We start from the raw sequence: 18,850 nt of genomic DNA, 5'->3' as shown, positions 1-18,850 counted from the left end.
GTGGAATGTTGATGCTAAGCTGCCTGTGCCTTGTGCTGTGATAAGTGCACCTCACGCCTCATCTCTCTCTCTCTCTGCAGCGTCCCATCATTCCAGGAACTCCAGGAGGAGGTACTCAGCAAGCTGGCCGATGTGCTGGAGGAGGTACTGAAGTTCTCCCGACTCCCTCCCCTCTCCCGCTCGAACCTGGTCTGCCCCAATAACAGCGGTCGCTTCCCACAGCTCACAGGAAGAAATTTCCTGCTGTCTGTGTGGAGTTTGCATGTTCTCCCTTTGACTCTCCGACCACGAAGTCACGCTGCTTCTGCCACGAGACCGATGGTCCCTTCTTGAATAGAACAACATTTGTAAATGAAAATAACGCCAAAGGGTTTGAAACAGAGAAACATAGACGATAGGTGCAGGAGTAGGTCAACTTCAAAGGGGCATGAATGAATTAATGAATGAATGAATGAATAAGTTTATTGGCCAAGTATGTACACATACAAGGAATGTGCCTTGGTGCTCCGCTCGCAAGTAACAACACAAACACACAGTAAACAATTAAGAATAAAACATAAAACATTAAAAACATTAAGAAAACAACATTACAGTTTAAACATGTGCGTGAAGTACTGTGAAGGTACTCCAGCTGTGAAGCACCTGGAGTACTGTGTGCAGTTTTGGTCTCCAAATTTGAGGAAGGATATTCTTGCTATTGAGGGCGTGCAGCGTAGGTTTACTAGGTTAATTCCCGGAATGGGAAAGACTGGAGCGATTAGGCTTGTATACACTGGAATTTAGAAGGATGAGAGGAGATCTTATCGAAACGTATAAGATTATTAAGGGGTTGGACACGTTAGAGGCAGGAAACATGTTCCCATTGTTGGGGGAGTCCAGAACAAGGGGCCACAGTTTAGGAATAAGGGGTAGGCCATTTAGAACTGAGATGAGGAAAAACTTTTTCAGTCAGAGAGTTGTGAATCTGTGGAATTCTCTGCCTCAGAAGGCAGTGGAGGCCAATTCTCTGAATGCATTCAAGAGAGAGCTGGATAGAGCTCTTAAGGATAGCGGAGTCAGGGGGTATGGGGAGAAGGCAGGAACGGGGTACTGATTGAGAATAATCAGCCATGATCACATTGAATGACGGTGATGGCTCGAAGGGCCGAATGGCCTCCTCCTGCACCTATTGTCTATTGTCTATTGAAGTAAACCAGAGCAAAAAGAGACGACAGACTTTTGGTTCACAAAATGCTGGAGTAACTCAGCAGGTCAGGCAGCATCTCGGGAGAGAAGGAATGGGTGACGTTTCGGGTCCCGAAACGTCACCCATTCCTTCTCTCCCAAGATGCTGCCTGACCTGCTGAGTTACTCCAGCATTTTGTGAATAAATACCTTCGATTTGTACCAGCATCCGCAGTTATTTTCTCACACAGACTTTTGGTTGTTGAGTAGAGCTACTACCCGCGGGAAAAAAAGTTGTTTTTATGTCTGGCTGTGTCGGCTTTGACAGTCATCTTTGACTGACTGTCATGTCTGGCTGTGGCTGCAAGCAGTCCATCTTGGTCAGCGTGGATGAGATGAGTGGAAGGGGCTGTTTCCACGGTGTGTGGTCTTGCATGACCACCCACACCATTGTGTTCAATGTGACCCTGGCATCCAGCCTTTATCCTGCGTCTGTACACTGTGGACGGCCTGATTGTAATCGTGTACAGATGCTCCCCGACTAACGATCCTTCGACTTACGATATTTTGACTTTACTACGGTGCAAACGCTGGGCCAGGGCAGTGAGACACCGCTTGCTTCCGGCCACGTGATCAGGGGTATTAAATACTTTTCGACGTACGATATTTTGGGTTTGCGATGGGCTTATCTTTGAATGGGCTTATAGTCTTTTCTTTGAATGGTTAGCACGCAAACAGAAGCTTTTCACTGTACCTCGGTACACGTGACAATGATAAACGAAACTAGAACTAGACTCTCCCTTTGAGGCTTGCCTAAAGACAAGTTCTTCCACCCGGGCTTTCTGATGGTGTCTTTAAACAATGAACGACAGCCCGGCATGGCCGCAGTTGACCGGTGTTTTCTAACATTGCCTTACAGACTCATTATGAGGAAGGCGATTACATTGTGAGGCACGGAGCCAGAGGAGATACCTTCTTCATCATCAGCAAGGGGAAGGTGGGTACAGTAACTGTGGTGGCGTGGCCAAATGCCACCAATCACAGCAGATACCAGCTCACACCAATCACAGCAGATACCAGCTCACACCAATCACAGCAGATACCAGCTCACACCAATCACAGCAGATACCAGCTCACACCAATCACAGTGGATACCAGCTCATACCAAACACAGCGGATACCAGCTCACACCAATCACAGTGGATACTACACCAATCACAGCAGATACCAGCTCACACGAATCACAGCGGTTACCAGCTCACACCAATCACAGCAGATACCAGCTCACACCAATCACAGTGGGTACTACACCAATCACAGCAGATACCAGCTCACACGAATCACAGCGGTTACCAGCTCACACCAATCACAGCAGATACCAGCTCACACCAATCACAGCGGATACCAGCTCACACCAATCACAGCGATACTACACCAATCACAGCAGATACCAGCTCACACCAATCACAGCGGATACCAGCTCACACCAATCACAGCAGATACCAGCTCACACCAATCACAGCGGATACCAGCTCACACCAATCACAGCGATACTACACCAATCACAGCAGATACCAGCTCACACCAATCACAGCGATACTACACCAATCACAGCAGATACCAGCTCACACCAATCACAGCGGATACCAGCTCACACCAAACACAGCGGATACCAGCTCACACCAATCACAGCGGATACTACACCAATCACAGCAGATACCAGCTCACACGAATCACAGCGGTTACCAGCTCACACCAATCACAGCAGATACCAGCTCACACCAATCACAGCGGATACCAGCTCACACCAATCACAGCGATACTACACCAATCACAGCAGATACCAGCTCACTCCAATCACAGCGGATACCAGCTCACACCAACCACAGCGGATACCAGCTCACACCAATCACAGCGGATACCAGCTCACACCAATCACAGCGGATACCAGCTCACACCAATCACAGCAGATACCAGCTCACACCAATCACAGCGGATACCAGCTCACACCAATCACAGCGGATACCAGCTCACACCAATCACAGCAGATAACTCCTACCTTGACCAATCACAGTTGTTAACATAGAAACATAGAAACATAGACAATAGGTGCAGGAGGAGGCCATTCAGCCCTTCGAGCCAGCATCGCTATTCAATATGATCATGGCTGATCATCCAAAATCAGTACCCCGTCCCTGCTTTCTCCCCATGTCCCTTGATTCTGTTAGCCCTAAGAGCTCTATCTAACTCTCTCTAGAATGCATCCGGTGAATCAGCCTCCACTGCCTTCAGAGGCAGAGAATTCCACAGATTCACAACTCTCTGGGGGAAAAAAGTTTTTCCTGATCTGATACCTGGACCAATAGTGGCAGATACCAGCTCACACCAGGACCAATCACAGCAGAGGTCTGAAGAAGGGATTCGACCCGAAACATCACCCATTCCTTCTCTCCATAGATGCCGCCTGTCCCGCTGAGTTACTCCAGCGTTTTGTGTCTATCTTCGGTTTAAACCAGCATCAGTTGTTCCTTCCCACACAACAGAAACCATCTCATTACTGGACGAACAACAGCAGAGACCATCACACCCTGGGAAACTCACAGCACAATGAATGGGCTGGGTGGTGAATATTCGGCCCATCAAGTCTACTCCGCCATCTATCTCTCCCTCCTAACCCCATTCTCCTGCACTTCTCCCCATAACCTCTGACACCCGCACTAATCAAGAATCTATCTATCTCTGCCTTAAAAGAATATCCACTGACTTGGCCTCCACAGCCTTCCGTGGCAAGGAATCCCACAGATTCACCACCCTCTGATTAAATAAATTTCTCCTCATCGCCTTCCCTTGGGCGCAGCGGTAGAGTTGCTGCCTTACAGCGAATGCAGCGCCGGAGACTCAGGTTCGATCCTGACTACGGGTGCTGTCTGTACGGAGTTTGTACGTTCTCCCCGTGACCTGCGTGGGTTTTCTCCGAGATCTTCGGTTTCCTTCCACACTCCAAAGACGTGCGGGTTTGTAGGTTAATTGACTGGGTAAATGTAAAAATTGTCCCTAGTGTGTGTAGGATAGTGTTGATGTGTGGGGATCGCTGGGCGGCGCGGACCCGGTGGGCCGAAGGGCCTGTTTCCGCGCTGTATCTCTAAATCTAAAATCTAAATCTTCCCAAAAGAAGTGCGTCGGATTGTGCTAGGGTACGGCGTGATTGCCGGTCCGCACGGACTCGATGGGCTGAAGGGGGGTAATTCCACACTGTATTAGTGACGTCAAAAGTAGGGTTGCCAACTTCCAAGCTCCCAAATACGGGACAAAGGGTGACGTCACCGCCCCGCGCCCCCACGTGACCTCAACCAGCCAGCGGCCACGTGCTCTCACTCCACCAATGGCTTCCGCCTTTGGTGGAGAGGGAGCGCGTGGCCGCTGGCTGGGTGAGGCCACGTGGGGCGCGGGGCGGTAACATCACCCTTTGTCCTGTATTTGGGAGTGAGGAAGTTGGCAACCCTACTAATACGGGACAAGGGCGGTCCCGTAGGGGACTAACTAATTTAGCCCAAAATACGGGATGTCCCGGCTAATACGGGATGGTTGGCAACCCTAGTCGAAAGTCTAATTCCAGGCTTGTATACACTGGAATTTAGAAGGATGAGAGGAGATCTTATCGAAACGTATAAGATTATTAAGGGGTTGGACACGTTAGAGGCAGGAAACATGTTCCCAATGTTGGGGGAGTCCAGAACAAGGGGCCACAGTTTAAGAATAAGGGGTAGGCCATTTAGAACTGAGATGAGGAAAAACTTTTTCAGTCAGAGAGTTGTGAATCTGTGGAATTCTCTGCCTCAGAAGGCAGTGGAGGCCAATTCTCTGAATGCATTCAAGAGAGAGCTAGATAGAGCTCTTAAGGATAGCGGAGTCAGGGGGTATGGGGAGAAGGCAGGAACGGGGTACTGATTGAGAATGATCAGCCATGATCACATTGAATGGCGGTGCTGGCTCGAAGGACCGAATGGCCTACTCCTGCACCTATTGTTTATTGTCTAAAGAACGAGTTGAACAAGGGCCTGGCGTTTTCATTGCGCTCCAGCATTAATGACAAGGGCCTTGCTTTGCCCACAGGTGAGAGTAACGAGGGAACAAACAGAGGACGGAGAGGCGCCAGTTGCCAGATCGCTGTCGAAGGGAGACTGGTTTGGCGAGAAGGCTCTCCTCGGGTACGTTTACCTTCCCCTTCCTCTGACCGTGCAGCTTGTTCGCGGCCAGGGCATTCACGTCTTCCAACCCTCACCGCGCCAGAGACCCCGGTTCCATCCTGACCCCGGGCCCTGCCCTATGTGTGGACGTTTGCACGTTCTCCCCGTGACCTGCGTGGGTTTCCTCCGGGTGCTCCGGTTTCCTCCCACATCCCAACGACGTGCGGGTTTGCAGGTTAATTGCCCCCCTCTCTACGCCGCCCCTCATGTGTGTGGGTGGGGGCTAGAGTGTGAGGGAGGTGACGGTAGGGTTGCCAACTTCCTCGCTCCCAAATACGGGACAAAGGGTGGCGTCACCGCCCCGCGCCCCCACGTGACCTCACCTCGCCCGGGCGGCCGCCATTGGTGGAGCGGGAGCACGTGGCCGCTGGCTGGGTGAGGTCACATGGGGCGCGGGGCGGTGACGTCACCCGTTGTCCCGTATTTGGGAGTGAGGAAGTTGGCAACCCTACTAATACGGGACAAGGGCGGTCCCGTACGGGGCAAACTAATCTAGCCCAAAATACGGGATGTCCCGGCTAATACGGGACAGTTGGCAACACTAGGTGATGGGAATGCGGGGACATTAAGATAAGAACAGTGTAGGATTAATGTAAAGGATACTTTACAGTCATTGTTCTGCTGGATTGAAGCTGGCCCAACTCATTCACGCTGACCAATTTGGCATTCTGGGCTACTCCTATTTGCTAGCATTTGGCCGATATCCTTCTAAACTTTTCCTACCCACATATGTGTCCAAATGTCTTTTAAACGTGGTGATTGTAGCCACTTTGTTAGCTTCCTCGGCAGCACATTCTAGGTACAGACTACCCTCTGAGTGAAACGTAGCCCCTGAGACTGTGGCTTCTGGTCCGTGACTCTCCCACTAGTGGAAACATTATTCCCTTTATCCTGTATCTGTACACTGTGGGCAGCTCCATCGTAGTCGTGGATAGTCTTGTAGCTGACCGGATAACGCACAACAAAAAGCTTCTCAGTGCACCTCGGTCCTCACGACAACAATAACCTGAACTAAACTAAACTCTTTTCCCCTCAGAGAAGATGTGAGGTCGGACAACGTGATCGCGGCAGAGGAGGTGACTTGCCTGGTGATTGACAGAGAGTGAGTACGTCCTCCCTCGGCCGTGACTGCATTGAATACATAGAACAGCACCAGGAGCAGGCCCTTCGGCCCACAGTTTCCCTGCTGAACATGATGCCCTGACCAATTTAGAAGACTGAGGGGGGATCTTATAGAAACTTACAAAATTCTTAAGGGGTTGGACAGGCTAGATGCAGGAAGATTGTTCCCGATGTTGGGGAAGTCCAGAACAAGGGGTCACAGTTTAAGGATAAGGGGGAAGTCTTTTAGGACCGAGATGAGAACGTTTTTTTTCACACAGAGAGTGGTGAATCTGTGGAATTCTCTGCCACAGAAGGTAGTTGAGGCCAGTTCATTGGCTATATTTAAGAGGGAGTTAGATGTGGCCCTTGTGGCTAAAGGGATCAGGGGGTATGGAGAGAAGGCAGGTACGGGATACTGAGTTGGATGATCAGCCATGATCATATTGAATGGCGGTGCAGGCTCGAAGGGCCGAATGGCCTACTCCTGCACCTATTTGCTATGTTGCTATGTTTCTATGTTTCTATGTTTCTAACTCTATTCTGCCGGCATGTGATCCACATCTCACCATTCCCTGCATGCCTATTGAAGAGTCTCTGAAACTCCACTATCGTATCTGCCTCCACCACCAACCCCCACCAGCACGTTCAAGGCCCCCCAGCCCCCTCTGTGTAAAAAACCTCACCCCGCACATCTCCTTTAAACGTTGCCCCCTCACCTTAACGCTACGCCCTCTAGTCTTTGACATTTTCACTCTTTTTTTTTTTTTTTTTTTTTAATCAAAAATATCTATTCAAATATTAAAATAATATATACAATACAATAAAACCAAAACAGAACCCACCACCAGAATACTATACAAAAAAATATATACCAATTGAAACTATTATACAATCATATTACAATCCCCATCCAGGATACATCCAATACCCCGCGGTTCCCAGCGGTCCCGGAGATCCTCCAGGGTGCCCGTGGACAGCGCACGGTCCCTCTCCAACACTACCCGGGCGTGGATGTAACCCCGGAAAAGGGGTAGGCAGCTGGCTCGGGCAGAGCCCTCTTCCGCCTGGCGCCGTGAGTCGCGGATGGCCAACTTGGCCGACATTTTCACTCTGGGGAGAAAGGTTCTGACTGTCCACCGTATCTATGCCTCTCACAATTTCATAGGCTTCTGTCAGAACTCCCGTCAACCTCTGACCTGGCACAAAACGGAGTGACGTTGCCCCAGCCGAACGCTCACACCTGCCCGTCCCCCACCCACCCTCCCTCCACTCGGGAAGCTGTCTGAACTCTTTCCTTGTCTCCGCCTTCAGTTCCTTCCGCCAGTTGATCGGAGGTTTGCAGAACGTGACGTGTGAGGAGTACGAGACTGAGGAGATGCGGGCCAGGTGAGTGTGGACGCGGGCCAGCGAGCCTCTCAACGCCAGTCGTCTCTCCCGGCAGCAGAGAGCGCCCAGGGTCATGTCTTTGGGATGTGGGAGGAAACTGGAGGAAACCCACGCGGTCCACGGGGAGAACGTACAAACTCCGTACAGACGGCACCCCGAGTCAGGATCGAACCCTGGTCCCTGGCGCCGCGAGGCAGCAACTCTACCGCCGCGCCACCGTGCCGCCACTGTGGTACTTGCACAGGACGAGCTGTTCCCTCCACAGAGGCTGCCTGACCCCCTGAATTCCTCCAGCACTTTGTGTTTTGCTCAAGATTCCAGCATCGGCAATCTCTTGTGGTCCATCGGATGAGTGTAATTGGGCGGCTGATGGTCGGTGTGGACCCTAGGGTCTGTTTCCAACCTATATGTTTCACCCAAAGATAGACACTGAGCGCTGGAGTAACTCAGGGGGTCAGGCAGCATCTGTGAAGGGGAAAGGATCGGTGACGTTTCAGGTGAGGACCTTTTTCAGACTCGGACTCTATCCATGTTCTCCAGAGATGCTGACTGACCCATTAAGTTACTCCAACACTCTGTGAAACGTCACCTATCCACGTTCTCCACAGATGCTGCCTGACCCGCTGAGTTACTCCAGCACTCTGTGAAACGTCACCTATCCATGTTCTCCACAGATGCTGCCTGACCCGCTGAGTTACTCCAGCACTCTGTGTCTAAAAGCATGCTGTTCATTAATGGGGGATAGCCCACTGTGGGGGGTCAAGGAAAGAGAGTTCACGTTGTGGCCCTGTTTCCACCACCACCCACAACAAGCAAGACGCCATTGTCTGCAGATGCCGAGGAGTGTGTTCAGCTCTGGCGGAACAATTTCTAATCTTGTGATGTGGACTCGATGAGAAGACCTACTGTGGAGTTTTGACGGGACATGGGCTACAGGAGCCACTACATAACCTCATTGAGGATAACATCAATTATACCTTATACTCCCTGTTGCTCTTCAGATCATGAGGGGAATAGATTGGGTGAACGCATAGAGTCTCTTGCCCAGAGTAGGGGAATCGAGAACCAAAGGACATAAGTTTAAGGTGAGGGGGGAAAGATTTAATAGGAACATGAGGGACAACTTTTTTACACAGAGGGTGGTGGGGGTATGGAACGAGCTGCATGAGGTGGTTGAAGCAGGAACAAGGGTGCTTATTTTCAAGAGAGATTTTGCTCTTTGGGCTAAGGGAATGAAGGGATATGGGGGAAAATGCAGGAACGGGGTACTGATTGTGGATGATAGACTATAGGTGCAGGAGGAGGCCATTCGGCCCCTTCGAGCCAGCATCGCCATTCAATGTGATCATGGCTGAGCATTCTCAATCAGTACCCCGTTCCTGCCTTCTCCCCATACCCCCTGATTCCGCTATCCTTAAGGCGTGTGCAATGTGATCAGCCATGAATGGTGGTGCTGGCTCGAAGGGCTGATTGGCCTACTCCTGCACCTATTTTCTATGTTTCTATGTCAATATTTAAAAGACATTTGGACAGGTACATGGATAGGAAGGTTCAGGGGGATATGGGCAGGTGGGACTAGTGCAGATGGTCGGTGTGGGCAGGTTGGGAAAGAGAGCCTGTTTCCACACTGTGTCACTCTATGACATAATCAGACTGTATGAAGCTGTGTGTGTAATTATATGTAGATCATAGTTAAATTGGAAAGGCAGGATCGTCAATGAGAATAACATATAATTACAAAATGGTACATCTGTGACATTACCTAAATATATATGAGGCGGCACGGTGGTGCAGCGGTAGAGTTGCTGCCTTACAGCGAATGCAGCGCCGGAGACTCAGGTTCGGTGCTGTACTGTACGGAGTTTGTACGTTCTCCCCGTGACCTGCGAGGTTCGGTGCTGTACTGTACGGAGTTTGTACGTTCTCCCCGTGACCTGCGTGGGTTTTCTCCGAGATCTTCGGTTTCCTCCCATACTCCAACGACGTACAGGTTTGTAGGTTAATTGGCTGGGCAAATGTTTTTTTTAAATTGTCCCTAGTAGGTGTAGGATAGTGTTAATGTGCGGGGATCGCTGGGCGGCGCGGATCCGGTGGGCCGAAGGGCCTGTTTCTGCGCTGTATCTCTAAATCTAAAAAAATCTATCCCAGTTTACTCAGAACAAAAGACTGTGGGAAACTGGTAATTAATGTTATTAACTCACCGATCTCCAGAAACAAAAATATCTTAACTAACAGTGATGATTACCAACCAATCAGTTGTATGAGGGGGTGGTGAGACCACGCTTGGATTTTTGTGTTCAGTTTTGGTCACCTGGCAGTGGGAAGGATGGCATTAGGCTGGAAAGAGTGCAGATAACATTTACCAGGATGTTGCCAGGACCAGAGAAGGGCCTGAGCCACAGGGAGAGGTTGGGGCAAGCTAGGACTTTATTCCCTGGAGCACAGGGGTGATCTTATAGAGGTGATGAGGGGAATGAGGGGAATCGATGGGGAAGTCCAGAACCAGGGGTCACAGCTTAAGGATAAGTGGGAAGTCTTTTAGGACCGAGATGAGAAAACATTTCTTCACACAGAGAGTGGTGAGTCTGTGGAATTCTCTGCCACAGAAGGTAGTTGAGGCCAGTTCATTGGCTGTATTTAAGAGGGAGTTAGATGTGGCCCTTGTGGCTAAAGAGATCAGGGGGTATGGAGAGAAGGCAGGTACAGGTTACTGAGCTGGATGATCAGCCATGATCATATTGAATGGCGGTGCAGGCTCGAAGGGCCGAATGGCCTACTCCTGCACCTATTTTCTATGTTTCTATGTTTCTAAATACATAGTCTTTTACCCCCAGACTAGTTAATTTGAGGACCAGAGGACATAGGTTTAAGGTGAGAGGGGGAAGATTTAATAGGAACCTGAGTGGCAACTTTTTTCCAAGGGAGACACAAAATGCTGGAGTAACTCAGCGGGTCAGGCAGCATCTCTGGAGAGAAGGAATGGGTGACGATTCGGGTCGAGACCCTTCTTCAGACTGATGTCAGGGGAGGGGGGGCGGGACAACGAATGAATGTAGTTGGAGAGGAGAGGACAACTTCCTCAAAGTTGACATACCTTGAGGAGAATTCGCACTGCGAATAGGAATGTCAACTTTGAAGAGGTTCTCCTCTTCTCTCCAACTACATTCTTTCTTTGTCTCGACCCTCTCCTGACAACCCGATACGTCACCCATTCCATCTCTCCTGAGATGCTGCCTGACCCGCTGAGTTACTCCAGCATTTTGTGTCTACCTTCGATTTTAACCAGCATCAGCAGATTTTTTTTCCCCCGGCAACTTTTTCACACGGGTGGTGGTGGGTGCAGGGACCGAGCTGCCCTGCGTCACTCCACGAGGTGACCGGTGATTCACTCTCTCGTGTACCTCCGCTCTCTTTCAGCTTTGAGGAGAAAGCGGCTTTGTTTGTCAACTTGGAGCGAACAGACTTCATCGTACGCGGGACGCTTGGCGTTGGCGGGTTTGGCCGTGTCGAGTTGGTAAGGCTGGTGACTCCCCTGGGGAGACGACTAGGGTTGGCCAACTGTCCCGTATGAGCCGGGGCACCCCTGTATTTTGGGCTAAATTGGTTTGTCCCGTACGGGACCGCCCTTGTCCCGTATTAGAAGGGTTGCCAACTTCCTCGCTCCCGAATAAGGGACAACGGGTGACGTCACCGGCCCGCGCCCCACGTGACCTCACCCAGCCAGCGGCCACGTGCTCCCGCTCCACCAATGGCGGTAGTCATTGGTGGAGCGGGAGCACGTGGCCGCTGGCGGGGAGAGGTCACGTGGGGCGCGGGGCGGTGATGTCACCTTGTCCCGTATTTGGGAGTGAGGAAGATGGCAACCCTAACGCTACCTGACCTGTTGAGTTACTCCAGCACTTTGTGTCTTTTTTTTTTAGTAAACGAGCATCTGCGGTTCCTTATTTCTACTGGGATCCATTCCTTGGCATGCAGAAGGCTGAGGGGATATTTTTTTCGAGACGCATACAATCACAAGGGGAACAGATAGGGTGAACACACAGCATATTTTCCCAGAGTAGGGGAATCAAGAACTAGAGGGCGTAGGATTAAGATGAGAGGGAAAAGACTTTATGGGAACCAGAGAGAGAACTCTTGTGATGGGGACATAAGAAATTGGAGAGGCTGGAATTTTTTGCAAGAAAACAAAGTGCAGGAGGAACTCAATGGGTTTGGCAGCATCTGTGGAGAGAAATGGACTGAAAACATGTCAGATCAGAACCCTTCTTCAGACTGGAGGGGGGAGAGAAAGTTGGGAAAGAGAGGTACGTCTGGCAAGTGATAGGTGGATACAGGTGAGGTGGGGGAGGGGGGATAATTGGCAGATGGGTGGAGCGGGAGCACGTGGCCGCCATCGGTGGACCCTTTGTCCCTTATTTGGGAGTGAGGAAGTTGGCAACCCCAGTCAGACGGCCCTCTTCTCGTGAGTTGAAGTTACAATGAAGTCCACGTTTCCCCAGCCACTCTGCAGCCAGAAGAGTCAGGAATTTCCGCATGTTCAGAGCTTAGAGACACAGCATGGCAACAGGCCCTTCGGCCAACCGTGTCCATACTGACCACCCGATCATAGAAATATAGAAGGCAGACGTAAAATGCTGGGGTAACTCAGCGGGACAGGCAGCATCTCTGGAGAAGGAATGGGTCCGATTAAGGATAGTCCGAGGGTCTCCAATGAGGTAGACGGAAGGTCAGGACCATTCTCTAGTTGGTGGTAGGATGGTTCAGTTGCCTGATAACAGCTGGGAAGAAACTGTCCCTGAATCTGGAGGTGTGCGTTTTCACACTTCTGTACCTCTTGCCAGATGAGAATATCGTGAGCCGTATAGAAGTCCATATGCACTTTTGAACAGATTTGTGCAGGTGGATAGGAAAGGTTGAGTTGCATTGCCTTTGATAATTTTTGATGAATCCCAGTCTAGATTAATCCTGGGCCTCAGTGCCAACTAATGCTCATCATTGAATTGAAATGAATTGAAATGAATTGAAAAGAATTGAATTGTATTGAATTGAAATGAATTGAATTGAAATGAAATGAAATTAATTGAATTGAATTGAATGGAATGGAATGGAATGGAAATGAATTGAATTGAATTGAAATGAAATGAAATGAAATGAATTGAAATGAAATGAATTGAATTGAATTGAATTGAATTGAATTGAAATGGAATGGAATGAAATGAAATGAAATGAAATGAAATGAAATGAAATGAATTGAATTGAATTGAATTGAATTGAATTGAAATGAATTGAATATTTTAATTCATCATACGTTCCTCCCTCAGGTGCAGCTGAAGAGCGAGGAGTCTCGGAGCTTTGCCATGAAGATCCTGAAGAAGCAACACATTGTGGACACGAGACAGCAGGAGCACATTTGCTCCGAGAGACAGATCATGCACGAAACACACTGCAACTTCATTGTCAGGTGACCCACTCCCTCCCTCCGCTCCCCCACTCCCTCCCTCCCCTCCACCCGCTCCCTCCACTCCCTCCCTCTGCTCAGCCCACTCCCTCCCTCTGCTCCACCCACTCCACCCACTCCCTCCCTCCACTCCACCCACTCCCTCCCTCCCCTTCACCTGCTCCCTCCCTCCCCTCCACCCACTCCCTCCACTCCCTCCCTCTGCTCAGCCCACTCCTTCCACTCCCTCCCTCCGCTCCACCCACTCCCTCCCTCCACCCCACTCCCTCCCTCCACTCCCCCCACTCCCTCCCTACGCTCCACCCACTCCCTCCCTCCACTCCACCCACTCCCTCCCTCCCCTCCACCCGCTCCCTCCACTCCCTCCCTCTGCTCAGCCCACTCCCTCCCTCTGCTCCACCCACTCCACCCACTCCCTCCCTCCACTCCACCCACTCCCTCCCTCCCCTCCACCTGCTCCCTCCCTCCCCTCCACCCACTCCCTCCACTCCCTCCCTCTGCTCAGCCCACTCCTTCCACTCCCTCCCTCCGCTCCACCCACTCCCTCCCTCCACCCCACTCCCTCCCTCCACTCCCCCCACTCCCTCCCTACGCTCCACCCACTCCCTCCCTCAACTCGCCCACTCCCTCCCTCCTCTCCACCCACTCCCTCCCTCCATTCCACCCACATCACCCACTCCTTCCCTCACCTCCACCCTCTCCCTCCACTCCCTCCCTCCGCTCCACCCACTCCACCCACTGCCCCTCAGTTCAGTTCACTTCAGCTTAGCTTATTGTCACGTGCACCGAGGTACAGTGAAAAGCCTTGGTGGAGCGGGAGCATGTGGCCACTGGCTGGGTGAGGCCATGTGGCGCGCGGGGCGGTGACGTCACCCTTTGTCCCGTATTTGGGAGTGAGGAAGTTGGCAACCTTGCCAATACTGGACAAGGGTGGTCCCGTACGGGACAAACCAATTTAGCCCAAAATACGGGGTGTCCCGGATAATACGGGACAGTTGGCAACCCTAGGTGGCATCTCTGGAGAATTGAATTGAATTGAGTTGGATCCTTTATTGCAAATAGTCACCACGTAAAGGGCGTTTACAAAGTTCATGGATCGGTGCCGTTTCAGGTCGGGACCGTTCTTCGGGCTGGTTGCAGTGGTGGGGGGTGGGGGGGTAGGAAGCTGGCAGAGTGGAGGGCAGGACCAAAGATACTAGAGGAGCAAGATAGACCACTCGACCCTAAAAACCGTAGTACGTCACGGCGGCCATTTTAGTAGGCAGAGACTTGCAGAAACATTTTAAAAGAAAAATAACAACAATCTGTGGATTGATAGATGAGATATATTCTGCATTTTAATGACATCATCACACATACTGTTCCCCCAAAACACTGATTACACTGCGAGAGGCAGAGCGAACAGGGGGGTTTTGCTTACTAAAATGGCGGACGTTACGCTCCTTTGCGTACTGCACTTCAGTATGGACGATTTTGATGGAGTGGTCCATCTTGCTCCTCTAGTATCTTTGGGCCGGACAGAGCTTGGCAGGTCATCTACTCCTTTTAACTTGTGAGGCGGCATGGCTCATGGGTTGAGCGTATTTGTGTGTGTGTGTGTTGCAGGTTGTTCAAGACTTTCCGAGACACAAAGTATTTGTACATGTTGATGGAGGCCTGCCTCGGGGGGGAGCTCTGGACTATCCTCAGGGACAGGTAACTGACCGCCACCCCCCCACGGTCTCCATCACCCCCCCTACCCCCCCTCCCCCTCACCCCCCACAGTCTCCATCACCCCCCCTACCCCCCCCCCCCCACGGTCTCCATCACCCCCCCTACCCCCCCCACCCCCCACGGTCTCCATCACCCCCATCCCCCCCCATGGTCCCCATCACCCCCCCTACCCCCCCTACCCCCACCCCCCACTGTCTCCATCACCCCCCTACCCCCCCTACACCCCCACCCCCCACAGTCTCCATCACCCCCCCCCTCTCCCCCCCACCCCCCACAGTCTCCATCACCCCCCCTACCCCCCCCCTCCCTACTCCCACCCCCACGGTCCCCATCACCCCCCCCTCCCCCCACAGTCTCCATCACCCCCCCTCCCTCCCCCTCCCCCCCACCCCCCACGGTCTCCATCACCCCCCCTACCCCCCTCTCCCCCCACCCATTAAAGAGCCAGGCAGTGTATCAACTCCACTCTTTAGACTCTTCAGAGATACAGCCCAGAAACAGAGTGGGAGAAACACTGCAGATGCTGGAGTTGACACAAATCGAAGGTGGACACAAAATGCTGGAGTAACTCAGTGGGTCAGGCAGCATCTCTGGAGAGAAGGAATGGGTGACGTTTCGGGTCGAGACCCTTCTTCAGACTTCTTCGAAGACTTCAATAGACAATAGTGCAGGAGGAGGCCATTCGGCCCTTCGAGCCAGCACCGCCATTCAATGTTTCAATGTTTCATCATTCTCAATCAGTACCCCGTTCCTGCTTTCTCCCCATACCCCCTGACTCCGCTATCCTTAAGAGCTCTATCTAGCTCTCTCTTGAATGTATTCAGAGACAGAGAATTCCACAGATTCACAACTCTCTGACTGAAAAAGATTTTCCTCATCTCTGTTCTAAATGGCCTACCCCTTATTCTTAAACTGTGGCCCCTGGTTCTGGACTCCCCCAACATTGGGAACATGTTTCCTGCCTCTAATGTGTCCAACCCCTTAATAATCTTATACGATTCGATAAGATCCCCTCTCATCCTTCTAAATTCCAGTGTATACAAGCCTAGTCGCTCCAGTCTTTCAACTTCCACACGTCACCCATTCCTTCTCTCCCGAGATGCTGCCTGACCCGCTGAGTTACTCCAGCATTTTGTGTCTGCCAGCACAGAAACAGGCCCTTCGGCCCACCGAGACCACGCTGACCAGTGATCACCCTGTACACTCGCACTATCCTACACACACTAGGATGCACATCCTACTACAAGGCTTTACAATTTTACAGAAGCCAATTAGCCTACAAACCCGCACGTCTTTGTAATGTGGGAGGAAACCGGAGCACCTGGAGAAAACCCACGTGGTCACAGGGAGAACGTACAAACTCTGTACAGACAACATCCACGGTCAGGATCAGACCTGGGTCTCTGGTGCTGTAGTGGCAGGATCTCTGTGCCACGGGTGCTGTCTGTGCGGAGTTTCCACGTTCCCCCTGTCACCGCCTGGGTTTCATCCGGGTGCTCCGGTTTCTTCCCACATCGTTAGGTGACGAGTGATTGCTGTTCGGCGCAGACCCGTTGGGCTGAAGGGCCTGTTTCAAGACTAAACCACCTCTCAACTAAACTTTATCTCTCAACTAAACTAAACGAAGCTAAACTCCACAACGCCCCACTCCTGAGAAATTAACCTTCAAGTCGGACGGCACAGTGGTTGAGCCACTACCCCACTCTGCCACAGACCAGATTCCAATCCTGACCACGGATGCTGTCTGTGCGGAGTTTGCATGTTCTCCCTGTGACCGAGTGAGCTGTGTAATGCACTCTTAGATCCCTCTGCTCTACAACACTCCCTTTCTACCTGTGACGCCACTTTCAGGGAACTGTGTACCTGCACGCCTAGATCCCTCTGCTCTACAACACTCCCTATTTACCTGTGACACCACTTTCGGGGAACTGTGTACCTGTATTCCTAGAACCCTCTGCTCTACAACACTCCCCATCTACCTGTGACGCCACTTTGAAGGTACAATGTACCTGCGCTCCTAGATCCCTCTGCTCTACAACACTCCCTATTTACCTGTGACACCACTTTCAGGGAACTATGTACCTGCATTCCCACATCCCTCTGCTCTACAACACTCCCTGTCTACCTGTGACTCCACTTTCAGGGTACTATGTACCTGTATTCCTAGGTCCCGCTGCTCTACAACACTTCCCAGGGCACTGCCATTCTACGTCAGTGTCACTGAATGTTGTTGCAAATTACAGGGAGTTTTTCGATGACGCTGCCACTCGGTTCTACACTGCCTGTGTGCTGGAGGCTCTGGCGTACCTGCACTGGAAGGGAGTCATCTATAGGGACCTCAAGCCCGAGAACATCATCCTCAACCATCTGGGCTACGCCAAGCTGGTGAGTAACGCCACTGATGGCCCCTCACAAAGCCCCTTACCGGGAGGGTGGGTCAGTGGGCTGGGGGTGACAGCGTGGGTAGACAGTGGGTGGGGTCACTCTGTGGACCCACATACAAACACACGTACAAACACCGCCACATGTATGCACATCATGTACAGGCAGGAGGCAGGCACACACTGGTACACACACATGCATGTACACACATGAACACAACCATGCTTGTTCACACTCACATACACACACACACACAAGTTCACATACACAGCCACAAATACACTCACACTGGTTCACAAACACACATGCTTGTTCACACTCACGTACACACTCACACTAGTTCACATACACAGACACACATACACTCACACTGGTTCACACACACAAAGGATTGCACATACATGCTGTATCAATACATTAAAGATTTTAAAGACATTTGGACAGGTACATGGATAGGAAAGGTTTAGAGAAGCATATGGGCCAAACGCAGGCAGGTGGGATTAGTGTAGGTGAGCTTAAGAGCCTATTTTAATGCTGTGTTACTTTGTTTTACACACACAAACTGGTCCAAACACATATACTGGTCCATAGAGATACACACACACATACACAGACACAATAGACAATAGGTGCAGGAGGAGGCCATTCGGCCCTTCGAGCCAGCACCGCCATTCAATGTGATCATGGCTGATCATTCTCAATCAGTACCCCATTCCTGCCTTCTCCCCATACCCCCTGACTCCACTATCCTTAAGAGCTCTATCTAGCTCTCTCTTGAATGCATTCAGAGAATTGGCCTCCACTGCCTTCTGAGGCAGAGAATTCCACAGATTCACAACTCTCTGACTGAAAAAGTTTTTCCTCATCTCAGTTCTAAATGGCCTACCCCTTATTCTTAAACTGTGGCCCCTGGTTCTGGACTCCCCCAACATTGGGAACATGTTTCCTGCCTCTAACGTGTCCAACCCCTTAATAATCTTATACGTTTCGATAAGATCTCCTCTCATCCTTCTAAATTCCAGTGTATACAAGCCTAGTCGCTCCAGTCTTTCAACATATGACAGTCCCGCCATTCCGGGAATTAACCTAGTAAACCTACGCTGCACACCCTCAATAGCAAGAATATCCTTCCTCAAATTTGGAGACCAAAACTGTACACAGTACTCCAGGTGCGGTCTCACTAGGGTTATTTACGATATACATTAATGACTTAGATGAAGGGATTAAAAGTACCATTAGCAAATTTGCAGATGATACTAAACTGGGGGGTAGTGTGAATTGTGAGGAAGATGCAATAAGGCTGCAGGGTGACTTGGACAGGTTGTGTGAGTGGGCGGATACATGGCAGATGCAGTTTAATGTAGATAAGTGTGAGGTTATTCACTTTGGAAGTAAG

The 18,850-nt window shown here is 51.0% G+C and overlaps 1 protein-coding gene across 3 annotated transcripts in view; it reads left to right on the top strand.

Annotated features, from left to right (window-relative positions):
- LOC144610290 (cGMP-dependent protein kinase 1-like) overlaps positions 1–18,850 on the top strand; it is a 55,076-nt gene that overhangs the window by 26,573 nt on the left and 9,653 nt on the right. For 2 of the 3 annotated variants that reach the window (XM_078428880.1, XM_078428882.1), the window contains exons 5-13: positions 81–144; positions 2,084–2,161; positions 5,278–5,372; positions 6,448–6,513; positions 7,827–7,901; positions 11,319–11,415; positions 13,223–13,362; positions 14,965–15,054; positions 17,316–17,457. In XM_078428880.1, the coding sequence (XP_078285006.1) occupies positions 81–144; positions 2,084–2,161; positions 5,278–5,372; positions 6,448–6,513; positions 7,827–7,901; positions 11,319–11,415; positions 13,223–13,362; positions 14,965–15,054; positions 17,316–17,457 (847 nt within the window). The remainder of the gene's footprint in view (positions 1–80; positions 145–2,083; positions 2,162–5,277; positions 5,373–6,447; positions 6,514–7,826; positions 7,902–11,318; positions 11,416–13,222; positions 13,363–14,964; positions 15,055–17,315; positions 17,458–18,850) is intronic. The other variant, XM_078428881.1, reaches the window with a different exon arrangement.

The sequence above is a fragment of the Rhinoraja longicauda genome, chromosome 36 (assembly GCF_053455715.1).
Source record: "Rhinoraja longicauda isolate Sanriku21f chromosome 36, sRhiLon1.1, whole genome shotgun sequence".
Lineage (NCBI taxonomy): Eukaryota > Metazoa > Chordata > Chondrichthyes > Rajiformes > Arhynchobatidae > Rhinoraja > Rhinoraja longicauda.
The sequence above is the reverse complement of the archived record's forward strand: the minus strand, read 5'-3'. Positions and strand labels throughout refer to the sequence as shown.